The 26,776-nt window shown below is 39.4% G+C and overlaps 1 protein-coding gene across 1 annotated transcript; it reads right to left on the bottom strand.

Annotated features, from left to right (window-relative positions):
- Nucleotides 1-8,762: 8,762 nt before the first annotated feature.
- LOC119774503 (G-protein coupled receptor 37-like 1) lies at nt 8,763-24,709 on the bottom strand. The gene is made up of 2 exons (XM_038272033.1): nt 24,005-24,709; nt 8,763-10,384 (listed from the first exon to the last, which is right to left on the bottom strand). The coding sequence occupies exons 1-2, from the start codon at nt 24,614-24,616 to the stop codon at nt 9,383-9,385; spliced, it is 1,614 nt and encodes a 537-aa protein (XP_038127961.1). The 5' UTR covers nt 24,617-24,709; the 3' UTR covers nt 8,763-9,382.
- Between the last annotated feature and the right edge of the window lie 2,067 nt (nt 24,710-26,776).

Here is a 26,776-nt window from a genome sequence, read left to right as displayed (position 1 = left end):
GCGATGTAAACATGTTTTTGCCTTATAACAAATCCTTTCCTCTCCACTCTATCATGTGATAGAATATTATTCTGCCAACAGAAGGGGCCGTCCATGTCCACTGGCCCAACTCAGGATCCAACTCAGACTGGGTCTTTATATCCCATCAGACCTCAAAGATTTTCCCAGAATGAGCTGGAGGATGTTGTTGGTGAGAAACAGGTGGGGTTGCTGTGGCTGAATATGTTGCTCCTGTCACCCAATCTTGGAAAAGACTTCAACAATAAATTAAATGGCGAATGATTAAAACTGACATTAATGAATAATTTCTGATACAGCGATTTGAATCCATCCGGAAATTGAGTCGGTTTTCAGCTTGGCATGATCTTGGCATGATTAAAGCACAGTCTGGTTCAAACGTGGTCAGTGTTGGTTTTAGAGATATTTCTGACTTTGGTTGAGCTGTTTCTGAGGAAACTAAGAGGAGTTTGGCTTTAAGCTTATCCGGCTGTTCATGCTTCTCTACATCTCAGCCTCTTTCTTCTCTCTGCTAAGTGACGGGGGGCAGCTGGTGGGAGGCGGTGGGTGTTGTAGCTTAGCAACTCCCTCAATGGATGGGGATTGATATGCAGCTTTATTCAGCCGTCTCTCTCTGAGCTGAAGGAGCGAGGGGCTGAACAAAGCGGCCCTTAGTGAGGCCCCCCCTCCTCCCTTTCTGTGCCCAGGCACAACGTGGGAGGACAAATATTTCAGCTCAAAGGAAGTGAGGCACAACGCTCAGCAATGGCTCATAAAGTGAAATTCAGACTGAGGACGGCCCCCAGGTGTTTCACCTTTTATTATTCATATAATGAAGCCAAATTCATGCAAGTAATGATGCTATAAATCACCAGCTGGAGTTTTTCCTCTTGGTTTTGAATTTCCTGTGTGAGTGCAGAGCAAATTATATTTTATTTTTTGCCCATGTGGGATTAGGTTTAATCAATTCTGCTTTTCTATATGGTGTCTCACCCATGATTTCCTTTGTGGGTTGGCGGAGGACCAGTGCCAATGGGCAAGAAGAGGCATAGATTCTAAATGGCTTGCTAGAAGAAACAATACACTGGTCATACCTATAAAGTAAGAGATACCAATTAACAGTCATGTTCATAGTGGAAGGAAAGTGGGGAAAACCCATACATGCATGTGGAAAACATGTATGGAGAGTCCAAGAAGGGATCAGAGCTAGTCAGATTGGTTGGAGGTTTGAGGGGAGTAAGCAAACGCAAAGACTGAGCTGAAGGTGGTTGCTTGCAGATTTATATATCTAAAAAAGGCAACAGAAGCAAAAATCCAAAAACATAAATCCTCGGGATCCAAAAAATTACAGAAAACCAGGAAAGGGGAAGGGGAAGAAATGACAACAAACCAGCAAACAGTGAATGAGCAGGAGGTGTATATATGGGAGAGAGAACCAAAGACCAGGCTAAATAGCAGATTGGGAGCAGGTGTCAACAGAGCAGTCAAGATGGGAGCTAAAGAAAAGGAGACTGACACAAGAGGGCAACAGAGGGCAAAAAAGACACCAAAGAACTCAAATACAATAAGAATTTACGTGCAAAAAACAAGGTTTTTGTAACAGTGCTCATATTTTCATAGCACCCTAAGCCCACTCATGAACAAACATATCCGTCCAGCATAACGAAATATACAGTTGGAAGCAAAAAAAACTGAACAGATGAAAAAAAACAAAATCAACACAATAAATGAATAAGTGAGGTCTAGGTAACTTCATGACAATTACGTTTGTCTCAGTCTAAGTTAATAAAGAAAGTGCATTCTTATACTGTGCACTACACAGATCATTTGTCTCACATGGATAAATTAAGATAACAAATACAAATATAGAAATAGATGCATGAGTTTGGAGCTAAACCAGTGACAGCTTGCAATGACATTTTACCCAATTCGATCTTTTTGGTCCAATTTCAGTTGGAAAAGCTTGGTGTCAGGACAAATGTTACAGTAGGCCTACCTGTATACAGTCAGAGCTAGTCGTTACTATGAAGTTCTTTACCCCTTCTCTAATGGCTGTGTGCAGTCGTCAGATGTTATATCCCAAGCGGTGATGTCACGCAATGGTACCTTTTGGGAACAGGACAGGTGCGAATAATAGAATAAACAGGGAAGCACAGGTGCATTAAATAACCTGACTCATGGAGAAAATGACCTAAACAGAAGAAAACTAGGAAGAGTGGAAACATAATGAGATTCTGATGAGCCCCCAAACATCAGGCATCAGTTAGCCGTTGGTTTTTAGGCTAAATGTGGTGTGCCCTTCATAAGTCTTGATTTAGCCTAGAAATGTTGAAAATTTGACTGGGTTTGTTCAGTCTATGAAAAATCTGTTCAAACCCAGTTTTCAATGTCTTTTCAATTATCTAAAAATGACAGCTTTTCATCTTTCACTTTTCAACTAAATGTAGACGTTGTTTGGACGTAAATCATGTCGTCCTTTCAATGTCTTTTCAACCAATTTTTGCTTTGTGGCTGAGATACTAATGGCAAAAAATAGAAACAACAAAAAGATACATACTAGAACTTAAATAGAAAATAACTAGCAATATGAAGATACAGACACAAAAAGAAAAAAAATTGAACTGAATTCAGCACAGCAGTCTGTAACTCCTCTCCTACCCTGGATAGTGTTCTTACTGTTGACCTTGCGAAAGGTGAATGGATGGAAGATAGAAACAAGAGGTCGGAGCTACAATTTGAGGTGTTTGAAATGAGCTTAGACTTTGTAGGCTAGGCCCTTTTTTCTGGAGTCTTTTCTTTGATTGTGTGTTAAGTGTGCTCATCCATCCATCCGTCCATCCATCCGTCCGTTCGTCCGTCCGTCCCCTCTTCTTCCGCTTATCCAGGATCGGGTCACGGGGGCAGCAGCTTGAGTAAGGAGGCCCAGACGTCCCTCTCCCCAGCCACTTGGGCCAGCTCCACCAGGGGAATCCCAAGGTGCTCCCAGGTCAGCCAAGAAACATAGTCCCTCCAAAGTGTCCTGGGTCTCCCCCTGGGGCTCCTCCCGGTGGGACGTGCCTGGAACACCTCACCAGGGAGACGTTCAGAAGGCATCAAATCAAATTCCTGAGCCACCGCAACTGGCTCCTCTCGAAGTGGAGTTCTTCCCGGATGACTGAGCTCCTCACCCTATCTCTAAGGGACACCCAGACACACAACGGAGAAAACTCAATTCAGCTGCTTGGATCCAGGATCTCATTCTTTCGGTGATGACCCAAAGCTCATGAGCATAGATGAGGGTAGGAACGCAGATCGACCGGTAAATCGAGAGCTTTGCTTTTTGCCTCAGCTCTCTCTTCACCACCACAAACTGGTACAGTGCACGCTTCACAGCAGACGCCACACCAATCCTTCTATTGATCTCCCGCTCCATCATTCCCTCATTCGTGAACACGACCCCAAGATACTTAAACTCCTTAGCTAGGGGCAGCACATGCTCCCCAACCCGGAGAAGGCACTCTTCCCTTTTCAGGCTTAAGACCATGGTCTCGGATTTGGAGGCACTGATCCGCTTCACACTCGGCTGTGAACTGCTCCAGTGAGAGCTGTAGATCACGCCCTGAGGAAGCCAAAAGAACCACATCATCTGTGAATAACAGAGATGCAATCCTAAGGCCACCAAAACAGATCTCCACAGCACCTTGGCTGCGCCTAGAAATTCTGTCCATAAAAGTTATGAACAGAATCGGTAAGTCCAACTTACTGCCACCGGTCGTACAGGGACCTGACAGCCCTTATTAAAGGGCCTGGTACTCCTGGAAAAACCTCCACAGGGCCCCCCGAGGGACACAGGTTTTTGTCTTAAGTGTGGTGATAGAGGATAATTGTTAGTTCCCAGCTGCAAAGTAGCCACTAGATGTCAGCAGTGGTGAAATACAGTCCCCTTAAGTAAAATGTTATCATAACTGACTAAAAGTCACTAATCAATCTAAAAATATTGGTTCATGATCAGATTTAGTCTTTGCACCTTTTTTGAAATATCTTGAGGTAAAGAATAGGATTACTATGGATAACCGCCCTGCTGTTCTTAACCAGAAAGCCCAAAGACAACTTCCTGTCAGGCAGAGAACTGAAAGATCCAGCATTTAAGGTGGACAAAGTTAGATTTCTCAAAAAGTTTATTGACAACAGAATCAGAGTAAGCGGCATCAGCGTCAAAGGCAGGGGCCTCTGGAGGTGGAGACAGCAGATTAGTGACCACATCATTCTGGAAGAGGATGATAGAAAAATATATCTATGCTGCTGAAGAGAATTGAAGCGGTTTACTGCACAGCAATAAATTTAAATTTAAATAAGTCTTTTTTTTTTTTTTTTTTAATAAGTAATTTTTTTTCCCCAATTCAGGAGGAAAGTGAGATATTTCATCCAATAGACCAAGACAATTTATATTTTAATTAAGAGGAAACAATTGCATTGTCTGATTTCAACTGCATATTATCTAATTATTTTTTTCAGTGTGAGCATCCTGAGGATGTGAGAGCTCATTGATGATCAGTTTATCATGTCCAATAAGTTTTCCTATATTTTTTTTTTTTTGTAGAAAAAGGTGCAGTTCATGGTTCTGAGCTGCAGGGAATCTTAGTTAAATATCAAGCAGCCAATTAAAACTTGGAAACATAGCAGACGGACCAATCCCAACCTGCTGATCACTCACTCAGGGACCTTTTTTAATTTGAATGAAGGGTTACACTCAGTTCAAACCAGGAACAAAAGGAACGTTTTGGATGCAGAGGTCTGGAAAACCTTCAGCTGTGTGAGGAATTCCTGTGTTTTCTCCAGAGCAACGGATCACAGAGCGCCTGTGTTCCTTCTGTCTGCAGGAACTCAAAGGCCGCCTGCCATTGTGAAGCCGTGACCTTCAATAATCCAACGACAACAGAGAGGAGCGTCTCATTCAGGCTGGGAGAACTCGGTCCTGCTGTGGGCGTTCAGCTGCTCGCCGTCGCTGAATCATCTCCTTCCTGATGAAATACGGCGTTCAGGATCCAACAGAAAAAAGGCTTCATCAGCAAAAACTATTCCAGAACCCTGAATGTAAATGATTAACAAATAAATGTTTTTTGAATGAAGTTATTGAAACAGGACAGGAAGTAATTCCCCATTATTATGTCTATCAGCAAATGGATTCAGTTTTAACACAAAGTTCCATTCTGCTCATTAAACTACTAAAATAAACTGTGTGAATCTGTAATAGTTCAGACAGCCAATCTTTTAAAAATGTCGGTTCTTCTGCTCTGACATCAACAGAGTAAAAAATAAAGGTAGATCTTCAAGAGTAAAAGAAAATTACATTTTATTGAAACCACAGCAACAAAACATAAAAAATATATCAGCAAAAAGATGCTGTAAAATAAACCAAACGTGATCCAGAGATACTGGATTTGGCTCCAGTCCAGTGATGCTAAACTTGAGTTAGTTTTCATTTCATACAGAACTGAGATCAGAACATTTCTAGATGTGTTCAAGTAGAAAACAGATGGAATATATCACAAAAAACAAACTATAATATCTACAATCTGAAACAGAAGTTCATCTACTCTAGTTTTCAAAGTCAAACCACACTGGAAAAACGATAAAGTAATAAGTAAAAATGTATTAAATTAAGTGTAATTACCCTTAATTTGAGCAGGTAAATGCAATAGTTTACCAATGCAAAGACTATTTCTACTCTTAAAATAAGATATTTAGATAAATTGCACTTAAAATAAGACAATGCAATTGTGTTTTCTTGTTTTAAACATAAATCGTCTTGTTCCATTGGCAAAATGTCTCTTTTACCTCCTAAATCCAAGAACAAATTCACTTATTTCAAGAAAAAAAAATCACTTATCTAGATTTAGATTTTTTCCAGATTCACCCGGATCAAACAGGAAAAACTATAATTAAAGAAATCACATGACTCCAGCAATAATATGAGTTTTAAATTTTTTTAATTTTGATTTCAGAACTTCTGGCTTCAACCAGAAAACCAGCGGTAAAATTAGACCTCGGCTAACGTTTTCAGACGGCGCTGAAGGTTCTAAAACTGTTTCTGGAGACTTTCTTCAGCCTGTGTTTATAAAACCTACGGAAAGGAGTCAAGAACCCGACTCTGAGAGAGAATCCGTCCTTGATAACGACTCTGGAGCTTCTGAGCGTTTCTGATTGCTTGAATAGTTTCAGTTTGGGTTCATTTTAAGTTCTGCAGGAAGTGAGGACACAGAACCGGGTCAGTCCAGCACAACATCAAGATACCAGATGATGAGAGGAAACCCAGAGACTGAGCAGGTTTACAGGCTGCTGATGCTGAGTGAGGAACCATTTCCAGAACTTAGGTCATTTAAAAGCTGCTGATGTTAAAGTTCAGAAGTTTATTTTTATGAAGCAGGGAGCGACTGATCGCCACGAATCATCACTTTATAATCCTGATTTAAAATCTGATATAATTAAACAAATTTTTCTGTTTTAACTTTGGTTTTCACTGGTGTGAAACAAACCAGCAGAAGTGCTGGATGGGTTTTTGTCTTATCCTGCAGCTTCCTGCTGGAGGAGAACCGTCTCCTCAGCTGAACAAATTTACAGGATTAACATCTGGAAATAATCTCGCCGGTCATCTGTGGGTTCTAATAATTACTAACCATAGAACCTGTAAGGTTCCTGGACATAAAGGTTTGGAACAAATGAGGTTTTCACAAAATGTCAGGACAACAAAATAACACAAAACATCAATAAGTTCTTTAAAACAGGGATGTGTGGAGCAGTTCCAAGCAGTCAGTATCTTTCTTTGATCAAGCCAACAGCTTCTAAGGTTCTATATCTGCATTTTAAAGCCTTTTAAAGTCAGCTGTAGATACAAAATATGATGAAATAATGATTTTAAAAGCCTTTCGCTTTATGAAGTATTAACTTTTTTGGAAATATGAGATTTTTTGTTAGCTTCTACTAAGCCACTTTTCCACAGTTTTTTTAAACCAGGTTGACCCGCTAACAAGCAGCCTTTAGCTCTTTTCCCATTTGACCGAAAAGCCGAGCTCATCCCCCTGCTGGCAAGCTGCGCGGCCGCTGTCCACCACCGCTGCGTGTCTGATCATGGGGTCACGCCGGGTTAGCGCTGATGATGTGGACAGTGCAACGCAAATCTCTGAAGTAAATGGACGGGCAACATGGACGGGCGCTAGAGTCAGTATTCTTTATTGGTGTGCTCTGTTGTCTGACCTAAGAATAATGCAAACGAATCTCCTCTTCTCCGTGGATAATAATGAGCCCATCTCGCCAGTGCTGTGCTATGTTTCTCAGGTTGTTTGGGCTTCTTACTTAACATGCGGTGAGCGCGAAATTGTCACCTATATATTGCGCTCAAAGTCATCACCTAATTTTGTGTGTTCACGCTGATCAGACCTGAGGTGATTTTAACACAGGTGGATTGCTGAGTCCTTTGACCCGAGTAGACATGCATCACTGAACTGTTCCCACTGCCACTAAAATAGTGTTGCGCCGATGCCCTTTTTTGGCCCCGATACCGATACCCGATACCTGGCTGTGCAGTATCGGCCGATACCATAACAATGTAAATTAATTGCCATCATGGCTTTGTCAAGCTGCTGCCTACCTTTGTGAAGCAGGAAAAAAATTTAATTCAAAGTGAATCCAGTAGAACTTTTATTGCCTACCTGGAGTGGGTGACAATAATTAAAGAAACTTATGACTCTCAAAATGGTATCGGTGCCCTATTTGTTGGTACTCGCCGATACCACCATTTTAGGGCAGTATTGGGGCCCCCTCCGATACTGGTATCGGTGCAACACTACACTAAAAGCTGATTGTTTCCGGGTTTAAACGGGTTGTTCGGCCAGAGGGAAAGTGGTAAAAGTTGTGTTTGCCATGAAAAGAATGCCATTTCATGACGTTCCAAAACAACTGCCAAAGTCTAAGAGATCCGCCCCATTAGCTAAAACAGAAAAGTTGCTACTATGTGCAGATTAGCCACCAGAAGGTCCACTTTGTTTAACTTTGAGCTGGAATCTTCCTGCTCCGCCTCATATAACCTCTCCCTGATCAGAGAAAGTGGGCGTTTGTTAACAGTTCAGGCGCAGCGCGGTCAAAGCCTGGTTTATGCTCAGAAAACAGGTCACCTACAGGTGTGTCGCAGTGAACGCAGATATCCCCCCCCTCCGCAGACACTCTGGTGCACCTCCCTAAAAATTGTAGGTGACTGCAGACAGGAGGCATCTGATTGGTCAATTCTACACATGCTCTACTCTATGCAGGCTTCCTGTTTGGTTCCTGCCATCGTGGAAAACGACTCGTGAAGATGGACCAGCTAGAAGAGCGAGTCTGCGAAGAAGTGGGGAAGTACCCACATCTGTGCGACTCTCGTTCTCCACACCACAAGAGCAGCAAATATTCATGCAATTCATGGGGGGAGATAGCGATGAATGTGGGTCTAGATACAGTCGAGGCGGTGAGGAAGTGGAAAGACGCAAGCGACAAGTTTGTGCAACAATGGAGGGACATGAGGGCGAAAGTAAGCTGGGATCCAGGAGGAAAAAGGTTCCCTGCGATCTATATATCCTCATGTCCTGGCAGGAACCCTTCGCTAAACATCGACAAACGGTGTTCTACGCTGTTGTTGCACTACTTTGTTGCAGTAGTTTGTTTACATTACCTGCACTGTTGAATATTTTTTTATAAGTACGCAATCAAATTTTCTATTTGCATTCTCAATATCATTGTTTTTTGTTTTTTTCCACCTTGGTGTGGATCTATTTAGAAATAAAACCTAAGCTTTATGGACACAATGTATCTTTTTTATTATTCTAACTACAGAAATTAATAACACGCCCCACCCATAATCCCAGCTAGTTCGTGTCCCTCTTGCGTTGTGGTGTGGAATAGCATAGCGCAGACTAGACCGCTTCAAAATTGGGCATAAATCTAAAATATCTGCGTCATACCTGCGACACGCTAACTGGGACACACTGCTGCAGGAGGATAACCAGCCCTTAATGCAGCTGCTCCCTGAGGGGGCGGGTTTACACGGTCCTACCGGGGTCAAGATGGACTGTGGTTTTCACAGGAAGGAGCAGGCTGCTGCTCAGAATTCATCCGCATAAACTCTGAAAGCATCAATCACGTCAAATTCCACTTTGTGTCTGATTTTGATGAAGAAACAGCATCATAAAGTTAAATGCTTTATGTCTCCATCTCACAGACTTTCAGCTTTCAGTTTCTCTTTTTTTACTTTAACTTGAGATACATTTTTTTTATTTATTTTTTCTTTCCTATCTGCATAAGACGCTGATGATCAGTAACTACTCCACACAACCTTGAAGTAGAAAAAACAAGCTGTCCCTTTAAAGTCCTGGGCTCAGCAGGGCGTCCCGATGGCTGCAGAGTCTTTCTCTGCCTCACAGACGGCTGGTTCTGCAGCCAACATGCTCTTCATCACTTCCTCTTTGCCAGAGGGGGACAGGGAGGAAGGTGTGGGTGAGGTGGGGGAGGACAGGGTGGAGGTGGGTGCGGTGGATGCAGAAGAAGAGGAAGAGTTGTTGTCAGGGAGGCACTCTTCGCAGCAGCAGCAGCAGCAGTCGATGAAGGCCTGGCCCAGCGAGCGGCAGAGGCACAGCAGCAGAACCGGCGTCGCTGAGCAGCGAATGAAGAGCAGGAACTGTTCCACCAGAGCCAGCGCCGGCAGAACCAGAACCGGAGCCGAAAAATAGGCCAGGACGATGTTACACACGCTCTGAGGCAGGTTACAGGCAACATAGAGGCCGGTGAGCGCCATGACGGCGGTCCGCAGCCTCCGCTCCCTCACATGCTGCTTCTTCTTCACCGAGGAGGAGGAGGATGAAGAGGAGGAGGAGCATCTGCCTCTCATCTTCTCATTGATTGGTTCCTGTAGTTCCCGCTGAGCTAACACCCGCCTGGTCACCAGGTCACAGGCCAGGGTGAAGAGCAGCGGCAGGCAGATGTAGCAGCCGAGGATCCACCACATCCGGGCCTCATGGTAGGTCAGAACCAGAGCGAAGACGCTCTCTGGGAGCGCCGCCGACGGCTCACGGACACAAACGTCCACTTTAAACCTGTCGGTCCGAGCTCTGGGGGACGCCATCAGGGAGGCGGCGGGTTGGCGCTGCTGGGGGTCGGAGGTCAGCGCCGGCACGCTGACGGTTTCCTGGACCAGCTGCCACAGCAGCAGCTCAGGGGCCCCCAGAACCATGGAGCCCACCCAGATCACACCCACCTTGGACAGGATGGAGCGGCATGGCTCCACCTTTGGCGTGTGGTGGGGGCCGGGAGAGGTGGCGGCGTGGAAACGGTCGATGCTCAGGGCGCAGAGGCTGAAGGTGGCCACGCCCAGAGAGGTCACCTGACAGAGAGAGAGAGAGAGACTTTAGCCTCATGGGTTCAAACCATCTGCAGGAATAAAACTTTTAGTTAAAACTTTCCTTTTTGATAAAGCTTCTAGTTAGAGTGGCTCAGGTTATCCTGAGCTATCTCTATAGTTATGCTGCTAAAGGCTTAGACTGCTGGAGGACACAGGGACCCCCATTTCATCATTCTGCTTCATTCTATCTCTATTCTCCCACTCTGCAGAATCTGTTAGTTCAATCTCTAACGTTCTGCTCTCTCTGCTTTTTCTCATAGTAGCTTCATCTGGTCTGTTCCTGTTTGGCTGTGACTCCATCCTGGAGAGAAATATCAGCTGTGCTGCTGCCATCCACACCTTTGTTTATAGACATTGGAGATCCTGTTTCCCTGACTTTGACTGGCTGGATGTGTTCTCTTCATCTGACAAAGGAGTTAGCTTGGAGCTCGTCTGCCTGGCTGTGTGTTTCCTGGACGGGGCCGCCTTTTACAGCTGCTTTTTGTATCTCTGCTTCCGTCTCGTTGAGCCCCAGTCGGCCTCAGCAGATGGCCGCTCACACTGAGCCTGGTTCTGCTGGAGGTTTCTTCCTGTCAAAAAGGAGTTTTTCCTCTCCACTGTCGCTACAAGCATGCTTAGTGTGAGGGATTGAGTCGATGCAATCAACTGGTTTTCCTCAGATAAAAAACTTTGAATCAATTTCACTGGATGATCTGGTGAACTGTAAAGTGCCTTGAGATGACGTGTTGTGAATTGGCGCTATATAATTAACTGAATTTAATTGAAACAATTTCAATCCCCTGTCATCGGAAAGAGAACAAAATGTCTGTTTTTACCCAGGAAATCCACTCTAACGGTACACTGAGTAAACTTCACATTCAAAGATTTAAAAAAACTACTCTAAATCCTTAATTTTTATCTTCATTACCCCTAAATAGATGAAATTCATCCCAGTTTTATTTATGAACCGTTTCTCCTTTTTAATCCACATAATATTTTGGACCAGCATTGTCTCTCAGAGGCAGCAGGACTCCCACACTAAAGTTAAACGTCTTCCTCTGCAAGCTAAAGGAGTCTCCAGAACAGAAACTTGGTGATTTTGGCCCCGAGAAAAGAAGCGGCCCTTCCTCAGAGGGCCTAATGAGATCAAACGGTTCAGACCCGGCGGAGGATAATTAGTGCTGAGCTGTAATTAGCATGAGAAAGGTTGAACTAACAGAAGACGGGGCAGCTGGCAGCCCGACCTGCTTAAACGCTCCTCAGCCAAAAGAGCAATTAAAGAAAATGGTCATTAATTAGCAGAAAACAGATTCCCTGGTTTGCATGAAAAGAGGTGAAGACGGTGCGGCCTTGATGAGGCTACAGAGGAGGAGATCCACTTCAGGGTCTGAAAGCTCTGCTGGAAGGAGGAGCTGCAGGTATGCTGAGAACGGGCTGATCATGTTCTGAACGCCCGGTCCAGGTGTACATCAGAGGTCCTGACATGTTACCATGGAGACGGGGGCTTCAGTCTGCTGATTATTTAATGGAAAAGGAAAAAAAACATCCGAATGCAAAGAGAGAAAACATCCAGCTCTTTAGTTTTTCGTAAATCTCATCTTCTCTCAATGGAACCAGAATGTTGCACTGAAAAAAATCAAAGTAGCATTTACTGAGAAAATACTTTTTCATCATAGAAATTCTTTGTAAATTTTACTCAATAAATTATTTTTCCTCTCCAAGAAGAGTTGATTTAACCAACAAACTGAAGTAAATTTTACTCTTAGATTTCTCTTTTCAAAAAAGAGGAACTTTTGCTTTGCGAGTATTTTATTCCATTTGATTCAAGAACTTAAGTCTAAAGCAATGATTTTGATTTTCTTCAATTTTTTTATTAAAAATTAAGAAAATTTTACTCAACTGATCTAAATCCCAACTGTTTACTATATTCATTTTTTTTCGGTTTCAATATATACAACTTAATTAATGAAACTCAAAATGTTAAAACATTAAAAACGCTTTATGTTAATTTAAAGGAGAAATGGACTGACGATAGAACCCAAACCTTTTGCTGTAAGGTGACAGTAGCCCACAGCTAGACAATATTTAATATTTCTGACCTAAACATGGCAGACAAGAAAAAAAGCCCAAAGTTTTCATCTAAGAACATGAATTACAAACTAATTCTAAGTAACGCATTAAATAAAAGGTGTCATTTTGAAGTAAAAGCACTTACAAGGCAATTTGCATTAAGTTTTAAATAAAAAAATTCAATTTTTTCAGGTGGTTCAGGCCTTTTTTTTTTTTTAAATCTATCTCCTCCTTCAGAGACACCAAGTTCCTGTAACCTTCTGTCAGCTTCCAGACACAGTTTAAGGTTTTAACGGTTGAATCTTTAACCTGGTCACGGTTAAAGATCTGCTTAAATTTGACAGATATAACAAAAAAAAAACTAAACCAACATTTTGGTTTAAAGCTGTTTCTGACCCTGAACCAACTACGGCCTTAAAGCTGAGGTTCTACCTGATGCTTGTCGGTTCTGACCCGGTAAACTCTGTCACATTTAAACAGGTTTTATTTATTTAATATTATTTTAAGCAATTTTAAAAACTAAATATAAATAAATACAATAACACCGGTTTGCGGCTAAAATAAAACTGGTTTTATTTTATTTAAGCTGGAAGAAGGCAGAATCTGGGTTTCATGACTCAGACTGGACTGTGAATCTTCTGCTCTGCACCTCCAGACGAACCCCTCAGCTCTGCAAACTGTTGGTTTCTGGGATGAGACGAAGAAGAATCCCTTCATGCTTCACAAACAGAACCAAAGGGGCCAAGCGGGTCACAACGGCCCGTTCTGTTCAGAGTGAAGCCGTCTGGAGCTGGGAACAAAGAGCTATTCATCCCCGGCTGGAGTTCCTTTCACAGACAGACTAACATGAGGAGTAAAAACAGCCCAAACAGAACAAAGTCTGCTTAAAATGTGTTTACCAGCTCAGTGCTGGTGGATCAGGAACCAGACTGCGAGATCAGATCCGGAGCTGAACTCTAAATGTTCCAATAAAAATTCCATTCTGTTCATTTTAAGATTATTTCTATAGCGCAAATTAAAAACACGTACATTTCAAGGCACTCTCCAGTTCACCAGATCATACAGTCAGATTGATTCAAAATTGACTCCAAGGCTATCCCTCACACTAAGCATGCTTGTAGCGACAGTATAGAGGAAAAACTCCCCTTTAACAGGAAGAAACCTCCAGCAGAACCAGGCTCAGTGTGAGCGGCCATCTGCTGAGGCCGACTGGGGTTCAAGGAGACAGAAGCAGAGATACAAAAAGCAGCTGTAAAAGGCTATAATACCATGAATACATTGGAATCATTTGAAAAAACAGCACATTAATAACAACATAAGTTGCATTTTGTGCAGTTTTCCAAACTTTCCTCCTAAAAAAATGAGTAAAGCAGATGGAGCATCATAGGTGTTTATTAGGGATGCATACTGGGCAGCTCTCTATTCAACTGGTTTTGCTGGTGAGGGGTTTGCTCAATGTCAACCAGCCAATAACAAGAGCTCTAATTATTTTTCTTTAGAATTCTATTTATTTTCAGATATCAAAATATTTGCATTTATTAAATTATACTTGCAACCAGTCTGATAACTTGTCTAAAAGTAATTGTGATTTGGATCTTAAACTATGGAAGAGGATAAGGGCCACTGGAAAAAAAAAGAAAAGTTATTTCAGTTTAATTTGATAAAAAAGTCAGAATTCTGACTTTAATCTCTGACTTTTTTTCTTAAAATTCTGACTGAATTCTGAGAGCTAACAAACATGTTAGTATCAAGCCGTAGCCATGTCTGTTTTACAGACTAGCTCTCTTGTTTTTTTTATCACCTTCTGCTCTTCCATTAATAACATAGCATCACCAGGGACCCCTCAGGCACGTAAAAAATCACCTAATTCCGTCATTTTCCACCAATGTGTCACTGGCCCTCCCAAACAACTCACATCTTTGTCAGTGAAGCTGAAGCTCCCACATCTCTTCCTTCAAGGTGCCCATCTACATTAAGATCCAAAATTCTCTGATTAAAGTCAGAATTCTGAGAAAGAAAGTCAAAATACTGAGCTTAAAGTGAGAATTCTGAGGGGAAAAAAGTCAGAATTCCGAGATTAAAGTCAGAATTCTGAGGAAAAACAGTCAGAATTCTGAGATTAAAGACAGAATTCTGTGGAAAAAAGTCAGAATTCTGAGATTAAATTCAGAATTCTGAGATTAAAGACAGAGTTCTGAGATTAAAGTCAGAATTCTGAGGAAAGAAAAAGAGTCAGAATTCTGAGATTAAAGTCAGAATTCTGAGGAAAGAAAAAGAGTCAGAATTCTGAGATTAAAGTCAGAATTCTGAGGAAAGAAAAAGAGTCAGAATTCTGAGATTAAAGTCAGAATTCTGAGGAAAAACAGTCAGAATTCTGAGATTAAAGTCAGAATTCTGAGATTGAAGACAGAATTCTGAGATTAAAGTCAGAATTCTGAGATTGAAGTCAGAATTCTGAGATTAAAGTCAGAATTCTGAGGAAAGAAAAAGAGTCAGAATTCTGAGATTAAAGTCAGAATTCTGAGGAAAAACAGTCAGAATTCTGAGATTAAAGTCAGAATTCTGAGATTGAAGACAGAACTCTGAGATTGAAGACAGGATTCTGTGAAAAAAAGAGTTAGAATTCTGAAATTAAAGTCAGAATTCTGAGATTGAAGACAGAACTCTGAGATTGAAGACAGAATTCTGAGATTAAAGTCAGAATTCTGAGATTGAAGTCAGAATTCTGAGGAAAGAAAAAGAGTCAGAATTCTGAGATTAAAGTCAGAATTCTGAGATTGAAGACAGAACTCTGAGATTGAAGACAGGATTCCGTGAAAAAAAAAGAGTTAGAATTCTGAAATTAAAGTCAGAATTCTGAGATTGAAGACAGAATTCTGAAATTAAAGTCAGAATTCTGAGATTGAAGTCAGAATTCTGAGATTGAAGTCAGAATTCTGAGATTAAAGTCAGAATTCTGAGGAAAGAAAAAGAGTCAGAATTCTGAGATTAAAGTCAGAATTCTGAGATTAAAGTCAGAATTCTGAGGAAAGAAAAAGAGTCAGAATTCTGAGAATATTAACTATTCTCTATTAAACTGAAATAAAATTTGAATATCAGTTAACTTTTTTTTTTTTTTTCAGTGGTCCTAACTCTCTTCCATAATAAACTGAATCAAATTAAATTTCAATATCAAATTATTTAATAATGTTTTTTATTGGATTATTTAGTCAGAATTCTGACTTTAATCTCTGACTTTTTTTCTTAAAATTCTGACTGAATTCTGAGAGCTAACAAACATGTTAGTATCAAGCCGTAGCCATGTCTGTTTTACAGACTAGCTCTCTTGTTTTTTTTATCACCTTCTGCTCTTCCATTAATAACATAGCATCACCAGGGACCCCTCAGGCACGTAAAAAATCACCTAATTCCGTCATTTTCCACCAATGTGTCACTGGCCCTCCCAAACAACTCACATCTTTGTCAGTGAAGCTGAAGCTCCCACATCTCTTCCTTCAAGGTGCCCATCTACATTAAGATCCAAAATTCTCTGATTAAAGTCAGAATTCTGAGAAAGAAAGTCAAAATACTGAGCTTAAAGTGAGAATTCTGAGGGGAAAAAAGTCAGAATTCCGAGATTAAAGTCAGAATTCTGAGGAAAAACAGTCAGAATTCTGAGATTAAAGACAGAATTCTGTGGAAAAAAGTCAGAATTCTGAGATTAAATTCAGAATTCTGAGATTAAAGACAGAGTTCTGAGATTAAAGTCAGAATTCTGAGGAAAGAAAAAGAGTCAGAATTCTGAGATTAAAGTCAGAATTCTGAGGAAAGAAAAAGAGTCAGAATTCTGAGATTAAAGTCAGAATTCTGAGGAAAGAAAAAGAGTCAGAATTCTGAGATTAAAGTCAGAATTCTGAGGAAAAACAGTCAGAATTCTGAGATTAAAGTCAGAATTCTGAGATTGAAGACAGAATTCTGAGATTAAAGTCAGAATTCTGAGATTGAAGTCAGAATTCTGAGATTAAAGTCAGAATTCTGAGGAAAGAAAAAGAGTCAGAATTCTGAGATTAAAGTCAGAATTCTGAGGAAAAACAGTCAGAATTCTGAGATTAAAGTCAGAATTCTGAGATTGAAGACAGAACTCTGAGATTGAAGACAGGATTCTGTGAAAAAAAGAGTTAGAATTCTGAAATTAAAGTCAGAATTCTGAGATTGAAGACAGAACTCTGAGATTGAAGACAGAATTCTGAGATTAAAGTCAGAATTCTGAGATTGAAGTCAGAATTCTGAGGAAAGAAAAAGAGTCAGAATTCTGAGATTAAAGTCAGAATTCTGAGATTGAAGACAGAACTCTGAGATTGAAGACAGGATTCCGTGAAAAAAAAAGAGTTAGAATTCTGAAATTAAAGTCAGAATTCTGAGATTGAAGACAGAATTCTGAAATTAAAGTCAGAATTCTGAGATTGAAGTCAGAATTCTGAGATTGAAGTCAGAATTCTGAGATTAAAGTCAGAATTCTGAGGAAAGAAAAAGAGTCAGAATTCTGAGATTAAAGTCAGAATTCTGAGATTAAAGTCAGAATTCTGAGGAAAGAAAAAGAGTCAGAATTCTGAGAATATTAACTATTCTCTATTAAACTGAAATAAAATTTGAATATCAGTTAACTTTTTTTTTTTTTTTCAGTGGTCCTAACTCTCTTCCATAATAAACTGAATCAAATTAAATTTCAATATCAAATTATTTAATAATGTTTTTTATTGGATTATTTAGTCAGAATTCTGACTTTAATCTCTGACTTTTTTTCTTAAAATTCTGACTGAATTCTGAGAGCTAACAAACATGTTAGTATCAAGCCGTAGCCATGTCTGTTTTACAGACTAGCTCTCTTGTTTTTTTTATCACCTTCTGCTCTTCCATTAATAACATAGCATCACCAGGGACCCCTCAGGCACGTAAAAAATCACCTAATTCCGTCATTTTCCACCAATGTGTCACTGGCCCTCCCAAACAACTCACATCTTTGTCAGTGAAGCTGAAGCTCCCACATCTCTTCCTTCAAGGTGCCCATCTACATTAAGATCCAAAATTCTCTGATTAAAGTCAGAATTCTGAGAAAGAAAGTCAAAATACTGAGCTTAAAGTGAGAATTCTGAGGGGAAAAAAGTCAGAATTCCGAGATTAAAGTCAGAATTCTGAGGAAAAACAGTCAGAATTCTGAGATTAAAGACAGAATTCTGTGGAAAAAAGTCAGAATTCTGAGATTAAATTCAGAATTCTGAGATTAAAGACAGAGTTCTGAGATTAAAGTCAGAATTCTGAGGAAAGAAAAAGAGTCAGAATTCTGAGATTAAAGTCAGAATTCTGAGGAAAGAAAAAGAGTCAGAATTCTGAGATTAAAGTCAGAATTCTGAGGAAAGAAAAAGAGTCAGAATTCTGAGATTAAAGTCAGAATTCTGAGGAAAAACAGTCAGAATTCTGAGATTAAAGTCAGAATTCTGAGATTGAAGACAGAATTCTGAGATTAAAGTCAGAATTCTGAGATTGAAGTCAGAATTCTGAGATTAAAGTCAGAATTCTGAGGAAAGAAAAAGAGTCAGAATTCTGAGATTAAAGTCAGAATTCTGAGGAAAAACAGTCAGAATTCTGAGATTAAAGTCAGAATTCTGAGATTGAAGACAGAACTCTGAGATTGAAGACAGGATTCTGTGAAAAAAAGAGTTAGAATTCTGAAATTAAAGTCAGAATTCTGAGATTGAAGACAGAACTCTGAGATTGAAGACAGAATTCTGAGATTAAAGTCAGAATTCTGAGATTGAAGTCAGAATTCTGAGGAAAGAAAAAGAGTCAGAATTCTGAGATTAAAGTCAGAATTCTGAGGAAAGAAAAAGAGTCAGAATTCTGAGATTAAAGTCAGAATTCTGAGGAAAGAAAAAGAGTCAGAATTCTGAGATTAAAGTCAGAATTCTGAGGAAAGAAAAAGAGTCAGAATTCTGAGATTAAAGTCAGAATTCTGAGGAAAAACAGTCAGAATTCTGAGATTAAAGTCAGAATTCTGAGATTGAAGACAGAATTCTGAGATTAAAGTCAGAATTCTGAGATTGAAGTCAGAATTCTGAGATTAAAGTCAGAATTCTGAGGAAAGAAAAAGAGTCAGAATTCTGAGATTAAAGTCAGAATTCTGAGGAAAAACAGTCAGAATTCTGAGATTAAAGTCAGAATTCTGAGATTGAAGACAGAACTCTGAGATTGAAGACAGGATTCTGTGAAAAAAAGAGTTAGAATTCTGAAATTAAAGTCAGAATTCTGAGATTGAAGACAGAACTCTGAGATTGAAGACAGAATTCTGAGATTAAAGTCAGAATTCTGAGATTGAAGTCAGAATTCTGAGGAAAGAAAAAGAGTCAGAATTCTGAGATTAAAGTCAGAATTCTGAGATTGAAGACAGAACTCTGAGATTGAAGACAGGATTCCGTGAAAAAAAAAGAGTTAGAATTCTGAAATTAAAGTCAGAATTCTGAGATTGAAGACAGAATTCTGAAATTAAAGTCAGAATTCTGAGATTGAAGTCAGAATTCTGAGATTGAAGTCAGAATTCTGAGATTAAAGTCAGAATTCTGAGGAAAGAAAAAGAGTCAGAATTCTGAGATTAAAGTCAGAATTCTGAGATTAAAGTCAGAATTCTGAGGAAAGAAAAAGAGTCAGAATTCTGAGAATATTAACTATTCTCTATTAAACTGAAATAAAATTTGAATATCAGTTAACTTTTTTTTTTTTTTTCAGTGGTCCTAACTCTCTTCCATAATAAACTGAATCAAATTAAATTTCAATATCAAATTATTTAATAATGTTTTTTATTGGATTATTTAGTCAGAATTCTGACTTTAATCTCTGACTTTTTTTCTTAAAATTCTGACTGAATTCTGAGAGCTAACAAACATGTTAGTATCAAGCCGTAGCCATGTCTGTTTTACAGACTAGCTCTCTTGTTTTTTTTATCACCTTCTGCTCTTCCATTAATAACATAGCATCACCAGGGACCCCTCAGGCACGTAAAAAATCACCTAATTCCGTCATTTTCCACCAATGTGTCACTGGCCCTCCCAAACAACTCACATCTTTGTCAGTGAAGCTGAAGCTCCCACATCTCTTCCTTCAAGGTGCCCATCTACATTAAGATCCAAAATTCTCTGATTAAAGTCAGAATTCTGAGAAAGAAAGTCAAAATACTGAGCTTAAAGTGAGAATTCTGAGGGGAAAAAAGTCAGAATTCCGAGATTAAAGTCAGAATTCTGAGGAAAAACAGTCAGAATTCTGAGATTAAAGACAGAATTCTGTGGAAAAAAGTCAGAATTCTGAGATTAAATTCAGAATTCTGAGATTAAAGACAGAGTTCTGAGATTAAAGTCAGAATTCTGAGGAAAGAAAAAGAGTCAGAATTCTGAGATTAAAGTCAGAATTCTGAGGAAAGAAAAAGAGTCAGAATTCTGAGATTAAAGTCAGAATTCTGAGGAAAGAAAAAGAGTCAGAATTCTGAGATTAAAGTCAGAATTCTGAGGAAAAACAGTCAGAATTCTGAGATTAAAGTCAGAATTCTGAGATTGAAGACAGAATTCTGAGATTAAAGTCAGAATTCTGAGATTGAAGTCAGAATTCTGAGATTAAAGTCAGAATTCTGAGGAAAGAAAAAGAGTCAGAATTCTGAGATTAAAGTCAGAATTCTGAGGAAAAACAGTCAGAATTCTGAGATTAAAGTCAGAATTCTGAGATTGAAGACAGAACTCTGAGATTGAAGACAGGATTCTGTGAAAAAAAGAGTTAGAATTCTGAAATTAAAGTCAGAATTCTGAGATTGAAGACAGAACTCTGAGATTGAAGACAGAATTCTGAGATTAAAGTCAGAATTCTGAGATTGAAGTCAGAATTCTGAGGAAAGAAAAAGAGTCAGAATTCTGAGATTAAAGTCAGAATTCTGAGATTGAAGACAGAACTCTGAGATTGAAGACAGGATTCCGTGAAAAAAAAAGAGTTAGAATTCTGAAATTAAAGTCAGAATTCTGAGATTGAAGACAGAATTCTGAAATTAAAGTCAGAATTCTGAGATTGAAGTCAGAATTCTGAGATTGAAGTCAGAATTCTGAGATTAAAGTCAGAATTCTGAGGAAAGAAAAAGAGTCAGAATTCTGAGATTAAAGTCAGAATTCTGAGATTAAAGTCAGAATTCTGAGGAAAGAAAAAGAGTCAGAATTCTGAGAATATTAACTATTCTCTATTAAACTGAAATAAAATTTGAATATCAGTTAACTTTTTTTTTTTTTTTTCAGTGGTCCTAACTCTCTTCCATAATAAACTGAATCAAATTAAATTTCAATATCAAATTATTTAATAATGTTTTTTATTGGATTATTTAGTCAGAATTCTGACTTTAATCTCTGACTTTTTTTCTTAAAATTCTGACTGAATTCTGAGAGCTAACAAACATGTTAGTATCAAGCCGTAGCCATGTCTGTTTTACAGACTAGCTCTCTTGTTTTTTTTATCACCTTCTGCTCTTCCATTAATAACATAGCATCACCAGGGACCCCTCAGGCACGTAAAAAATCACCTAATTCCGTCATTTTCCACCAATGTGTCACTGGCCCTCCCAAACAACTCACATCTTTGTCAGTGAAGCTGAAGCTCCCACATCTCTTCCTTCAAGGTGCCCATCTACATTAAGATCCAAAATTCTCTGATTAAAGTCAGAATTCTGAGAAAGAAAGTCAAAATACTGAGCTTAAAGTGAGAATTCTGAGGGGAAAAAAGTCAGAATTCCGAGATTAAAGTCAGAATTCTGAGGAAAAACAGTCAGAATTCTGAGATTAAAGACAGAATTCTGTGGAAAAAAGTCAGAATTCTGAGATTAAATTCAGAATTCTGAGATTAAAGACAGAGTTCTGAGATTAAAGTCAGAATTCTGAGGAAAGAAAAAGAGTCAGAATTCTGAGATTAAAGTCAGAATTCTGAGGAAAGAAAAAGAGTCAGAATTCTGAGATTAAAGTCAGAATTCTGAGGAAAGAAAAAGAGTCAGAATTCTGAGATTAAAGTCAGAATTCTGAGGAAAAACAGTCAGAATTCTGAGATTAAAGTCAGAATTCTGAGATTGAAGACAGAATTCTGAGATTAAAGTCAGAATTCTGAGATTGAAGTCAGAATTCTGAGATTAAAGTCAGAATTCTGAGGAAAGAAAAAGAGTCAGAATTCTGAGATTAAAGTCAGAATTCTGAGGAAAAACAGTCAGAATTCTGAGATTAAAGTCAGAATTCTGAGATTGAAGACAGAACTCTGAGATTGAAGACAGGATTCTGTGAAAAAAAGAGTTAGAATTCTGAAATTAAAGTCAGAATTCTGAGATTGAAGACAGAACTCTGAGATTGAAGACAGAATTCTGAGATTAAAGTCAGAATTCTGAGATTGAAGTCAGAATTCTGAGGAAAGAAAAAGAGTCAGAATTCTGAGATTAAAGTCAGAATTCTGAGATTGAAGACAGAACTCTGAGATTGAAGACAGGATTCCGTGAAAAAAAAAGAGTTAGAATTCTGAAATTAAAGTCAGAATTCTGAGATTGAAGACAGAATTCTGAAATTAAAGTCAGAATTCTGAGATTGAAGTCAGAATTCTGAGATTGAAGTCAGAATTCTGAGATTAAAGTCAGAATTCTGAGGAAAGAAAAAGAGTCAGAATTCTGAGATTAAAGTCAGAATTCTGAGATTAAAGTCAGAATTCTGAGGAAAGAAAAAGAGTCAGAATTCTGAGAATATTAACTATTCTCTATTAAACTGAAATAAAATTTGAATATCAGTTAACTTTTTTTTTTTTTTTCAGTGGTCCTAACTCTCTTCCATAATAAACTGAATCAAATTAAATTTCAATATCAAATTATTTAATAATGTTTTTTATTGGATTATTTAGTCAGAATTCTGACTTTAATCTCTGACTTTTTTTCTTAAAATTCTGACTGAATTCTGAGAGCTAACAAACATGTTAGTATCAAGCCGTAGCCATGTCTGTTTTACAGACTAGCTCTCTTGTTTTTTTTATCACCTTCTGCTCTTCCATTAATAACATAGCATCACCAGGGACCCCTCAGGCACGTAAAAAATCACCTAATTCCGTCATTTTCCACCAATGTGTCACTGGCCCTCCCAAACAACTCACATCTTTGTCAGTGAAGCTGAAGCTCCCACATCTCTTCCTTCAAGGTGCCCATCTACATTAAGATCCAAAATTCTCTGATTAAAGTCAGAATTCTGAGAAAGAAAGTCAAAATACTGAGCTTAAAGTGAGAATTCTGAGGGGAAAAAAGTCAGAATTCCGAGATTAAAGTCAGAATTCTGAGGAAAAACAGTCAGAATTCTGAGATTAAAGACAGAATTCTGTGGAAAAAAGTCAGAATTCTGAGATTAAATTCAGAATTCTGAGATTAAAGACAGAGTTCTGAGATTAAAGTCAGAATTCTGAGGAAAGAAAAAGAGTCAGAATTCTGAGATTAAAGTCAGAATTCTGAGGAAAGAAAAAGAGTCAGAATTCTGAGATTAAAGTCAGAATTCTGAGGAAAGAAAAAGAGTCAGAATTCTGAGATTAAAGTCAGAATTCTGAGGAAAAACAGTCAGAATTCTGAGATTAAAGTCAGAATTCTGAGATTGAAGACAGAATTCTGAGATTAAAGTCAGAATTCTGAGATTGAAGTCAGAATTCTGAGATTAAAGTCAGAATTCTGAGGAAAGAAAAAGAGTCAGAATTCTGAGATTAAAGTCAGAATTCTGAGGAAAAACAGTCAGAATTCTGAGATTAAAGTCAGAATTCTGAGATTGAAGACAGAACTCTGAGATTGAAGACAGGATTCTGTGAAAAAAAGAGTTAGAATTCTGAAATTAAAGTCAGAATTCTGAGATTGAAGACAGAACTCTGAGATTGAAGACAGAATTCTGAGATTAAAGTCAGAATTCTGAGATTGAAGTCAGAATTCTGAGGAAAGAAAAAGAGTCAGAATTCTGAGATTAAAGTCAGAATTCTGAGATTGAAGACAGAACTCTGAGATTGAAGACAGGATTCCGTGAAAAAAAAAGAGTTAGAATTCTGAAATTAAAGTCAGAATTCTGAGATTGAAGACAGAATTCTGAAATTAAAGTCAGAATTCTGAGATTGAAGTCAGAATTCTGAGATTGAAGTCAGAATTCTGAGATTAAAGTCAGAATTCTGAGGAAAGAAAAAGAGTCAGAATTCTGAGATTAAAGTCAGAATTCTGAGATTAAAGTCAGAATTCTGAGGAAAGAAAAAGAGTCAGAATTCTGAGAATATTAACTATTCTCTATTAAACTGAAATAAAATTTGAATATCAGTTAACTTTTTTTTTTTTTTTCAGTGGTCCTAACTCTCTTCCATAATAAACTGAATCAAATTAAATTTCAATATCAAATTATTTAATAATGTTTTTTATTGGATTATTTGTTACTGGTATATTTGACCAGTCCAGTTTAATGGGCAGGGATTGTTTATTTAGTTTTAAATGGAGCAAACTGTGGAACACCTTCTCACCTCCAGGTAGGGCACGAGCCGACAGGACAGGTCTCCTAGTAACCTCTTGAGGGTGAGCTCGTGGAAGATGACCACTGGCAGGCAGAAGAAGAGCACGAGGAAGTCCCAGAAGGCCAGTCCGGCCAGGATGCAGTTCCACGCGCTCTTCAGGTAGAAGCTGTGCCACACGATGCACATGAGCGCGAGGTTCCCCACGAGACCCGCTGCGAACAGCACGAGCGCGAGAAGCAGCACCGCGTACGCCCAGTAGGAGGCGTCGGTGACCGGCATCAGAGGGTTCAGGAGCCCCGAGGAGGAGCTGGTGTGGCGGTGGGTCCGCGGAGTGGTGAAGAAGCCGCTCGGGTCGTCATGTCTGCGGGGAGGAACATCCAGAGAAACTGGGTCTCTTCTTCTAAAACTTCCATCTTTGGCTCCTCTGGCGACTCGCTTCAGGCTGGAAATCTCAGTCCGGTTCAGAGGGGGGGAGGTTTGTGCCCCGGCAGGCAGACCTGCAGCATCCTTTGCCTGGATGTCCGGAGCTTGGAGGACCTGACGGAGCTCCGCGCTCCGCAGAGAGAGCAGAAACAGACAGCAGAGGAGCTTCATGGAGCCGCTGCTCTCCTTCACACACATCTGCTGAGAATAAAGACAGGAAAGTCCATGAAGCGGTCTGTGGGGCGGGCAGACCTCCCTCTGCTCCTTATGCAGAACTTTCACAGACCAACCAAGTTCAACATCAAAGTTTACTAAAACTTTGCACAGGGCATCCGGTGTCACATTTCAGAATAAAGGCACCGATTTAAACCAATTTTAGAAAAAAAAAAAAAATGTAAATGAGACTAAAATAAGAAAAAGGAAATAGACTCAATGACAAGTGTATGAATATGTCCTGATTCAAAATGACAACACGTTTAATGTAACTTTATTAGTTATTTAAGACGTCAATTTCAATTCAGTTTATTTCTATAGCGCCAATTCACACACATCTCAAGGCACTTTCCAGTTCACCAGATCATCCAATCAGATTGGTTGTTTTCTATCTAAGGAAAACCAGTTGATTGCATCAACTTATTGACTCTTCAGCATTCCCTCACACTAAGCATGCTTACAGCAACAGTGGAGAGGAAAAACTTCCTTTTAACAGGAAGAAACCTCCAGCAGAACCAATTAACTAATCTCAATTAATACATTTTTGCAAAGTATTTATTCCAGTAATATAAAACGTAAGTGTTTATGTTATTTTGGAAGTTATCACTAAAAGCTGATAAGCTGTAACTGCTCACTCCTGAGAAGCTCATTTTACAAACACCTGATGCGTCACTGAATCAGGTCTGTGACTGGATGGTCTGACACGCTGAAGTTAGTTATATGGAAAAAGTACTTACACACCCCCTACCCCCCACATTTTCCTTGAGTGGAAGGAAAATGTGTCTGCCATGAGTGTCAAACCATTCATGAACCAGAGAGAGCACCAAGACTGAACAGTTGCTCAGTTTTACAAGGCCTCTGTCAGGAATCCAGTTTGTGTGGTCTTTTTTTGTGTTTTCTTTCCTCCTCCACCAGGTGGTGCCCCGTCCTTACTGGGCCTCCCTGCACACCTGCAGCTCGTTGCCTCATTACCTGTGGAGTGCTCTTAAGCTGCTGACTGTCACTACCTCGTTGCCAGAGTGTTTGCCAATACTGGGTACTCTAGCCAAGCTGAGTTTTGCTGAGTCAAACTGAGTTTTTGTCAACCTGAGTCTTAACTTTGTTTTTTGTCTTTGCCTCTCGGCAGGAAGTCATCCTGCAAACTGGATTTTTTCTGACCTTCTCTCTCTGGAAGGATCGGCTGAGCTGGGGTTCCAAACAGGAGGTTTGGATCCACTTTCCCCAAGAAGTAGTTTGAGCTTCACACCGAGCAAAGGTTTCATCTGCACTACAGCTCGTTGAAGTACCGCAGGAAATCTGAGTGGCAGTCAGCTTCTCCATTCACCAAGGAACAACCGCAGTCTGAGTAAACCCTGTCCGCCCAACACCAAACAAGACAATCACTGGAACATTCCACACAGACTGGATTCCATAAAGGACACCTTTTTCTGGAGAAGTGAGTCTGCAACCTGTTCCTCCAATTCAAGCCAAATAATCTAATTTCCCAATGAGCTTGAACTAACCACAGTGTCTTCCCCTCACTTTCCAGTTTGAGTTTGACAGTGTTCAGAGCAGCACTGGACTCATCTCAATATTCTTAATAAACCTGTTAAACTTTTCACTGGTCTCTCTGTTTGGTCTTCTGCATTTTTGGTCAGACCTTTAGATAAAAACATGACAGCCTCCTTTTTACTTGAAATGAAAGATTGTGTTTCATTTAAAATTAAATACTTTTTGGTCAAGTCTCCTAATTTGAAAAAGTGCTTTATAAGAAGAGGGAAGTTACCATTTTCTCTTCCATGCCGACACTGGTTCTTTTAGAACAGAGTTGGGCTAAAATGTGACGTAAACAGACTGTTTATTGAATGGCCATGGCACAGAGAGAAATTAGAAGGCTTTCTTTGTGGAAGTACAATGAAGTCTAGAATGTCAAGACTGATTTAGTTCTAAGAAGTACCATAGACAGAGAGTCAAACTGTGCATATTTTAACTAATAAACTATAGATCATGTCTAAAGAGAAAAAAAGGAAAGGAAATGTCATCTTCTTTAATTACAAGGCGGCAATTGTCGTTTCATTTGAACCTTTGCGACTAAAGCCTTGTCTGACCAGCAGACTGACACCTGTCATTCAACATCGATGCATCCATAAGCCTGTAGCCTTGTCT

The sequence above is a fragment of the Cyprinodon tularosa genome, unplaced genomic scaffold (genome assembly GCF_016077235.1).
Source record: "Cyprinodon tularosa strain WSP-4 unplaced genomic scaffold, ASM1607723v1 ctg814, whole genome shotgun sequence".
NCBI lineage: Eukaryota > Metazoa > Chordata > Actinopteri > Cyprinodontiformes > Cyprinodontidae > Cyprinodon > Cyprinodon tularosa.
Note: the sequence above shows the minus strand (reverse complement) of the source record. Positions and strands in the feature narration are given on the sequence as shown.

Bases quoted from the DNA above. Each gene is read 5' to 3' on its own strand.
- LOC119774503 (XM_038272033.1), bottom strand. From the start codon at position 24,616: ATGTGTGTGAAGGAGAGCAGCGGCTCCATGAAGCTCCTCTGCTGTCTG. The intron at 10,385-24,004 runs GTGAGAAGGTGT...TCTCTCTGTCAG, and splicing joins GGCTCGTGCCCTACCTGGAG to GTGACCTCTCTGGGCGTGGC.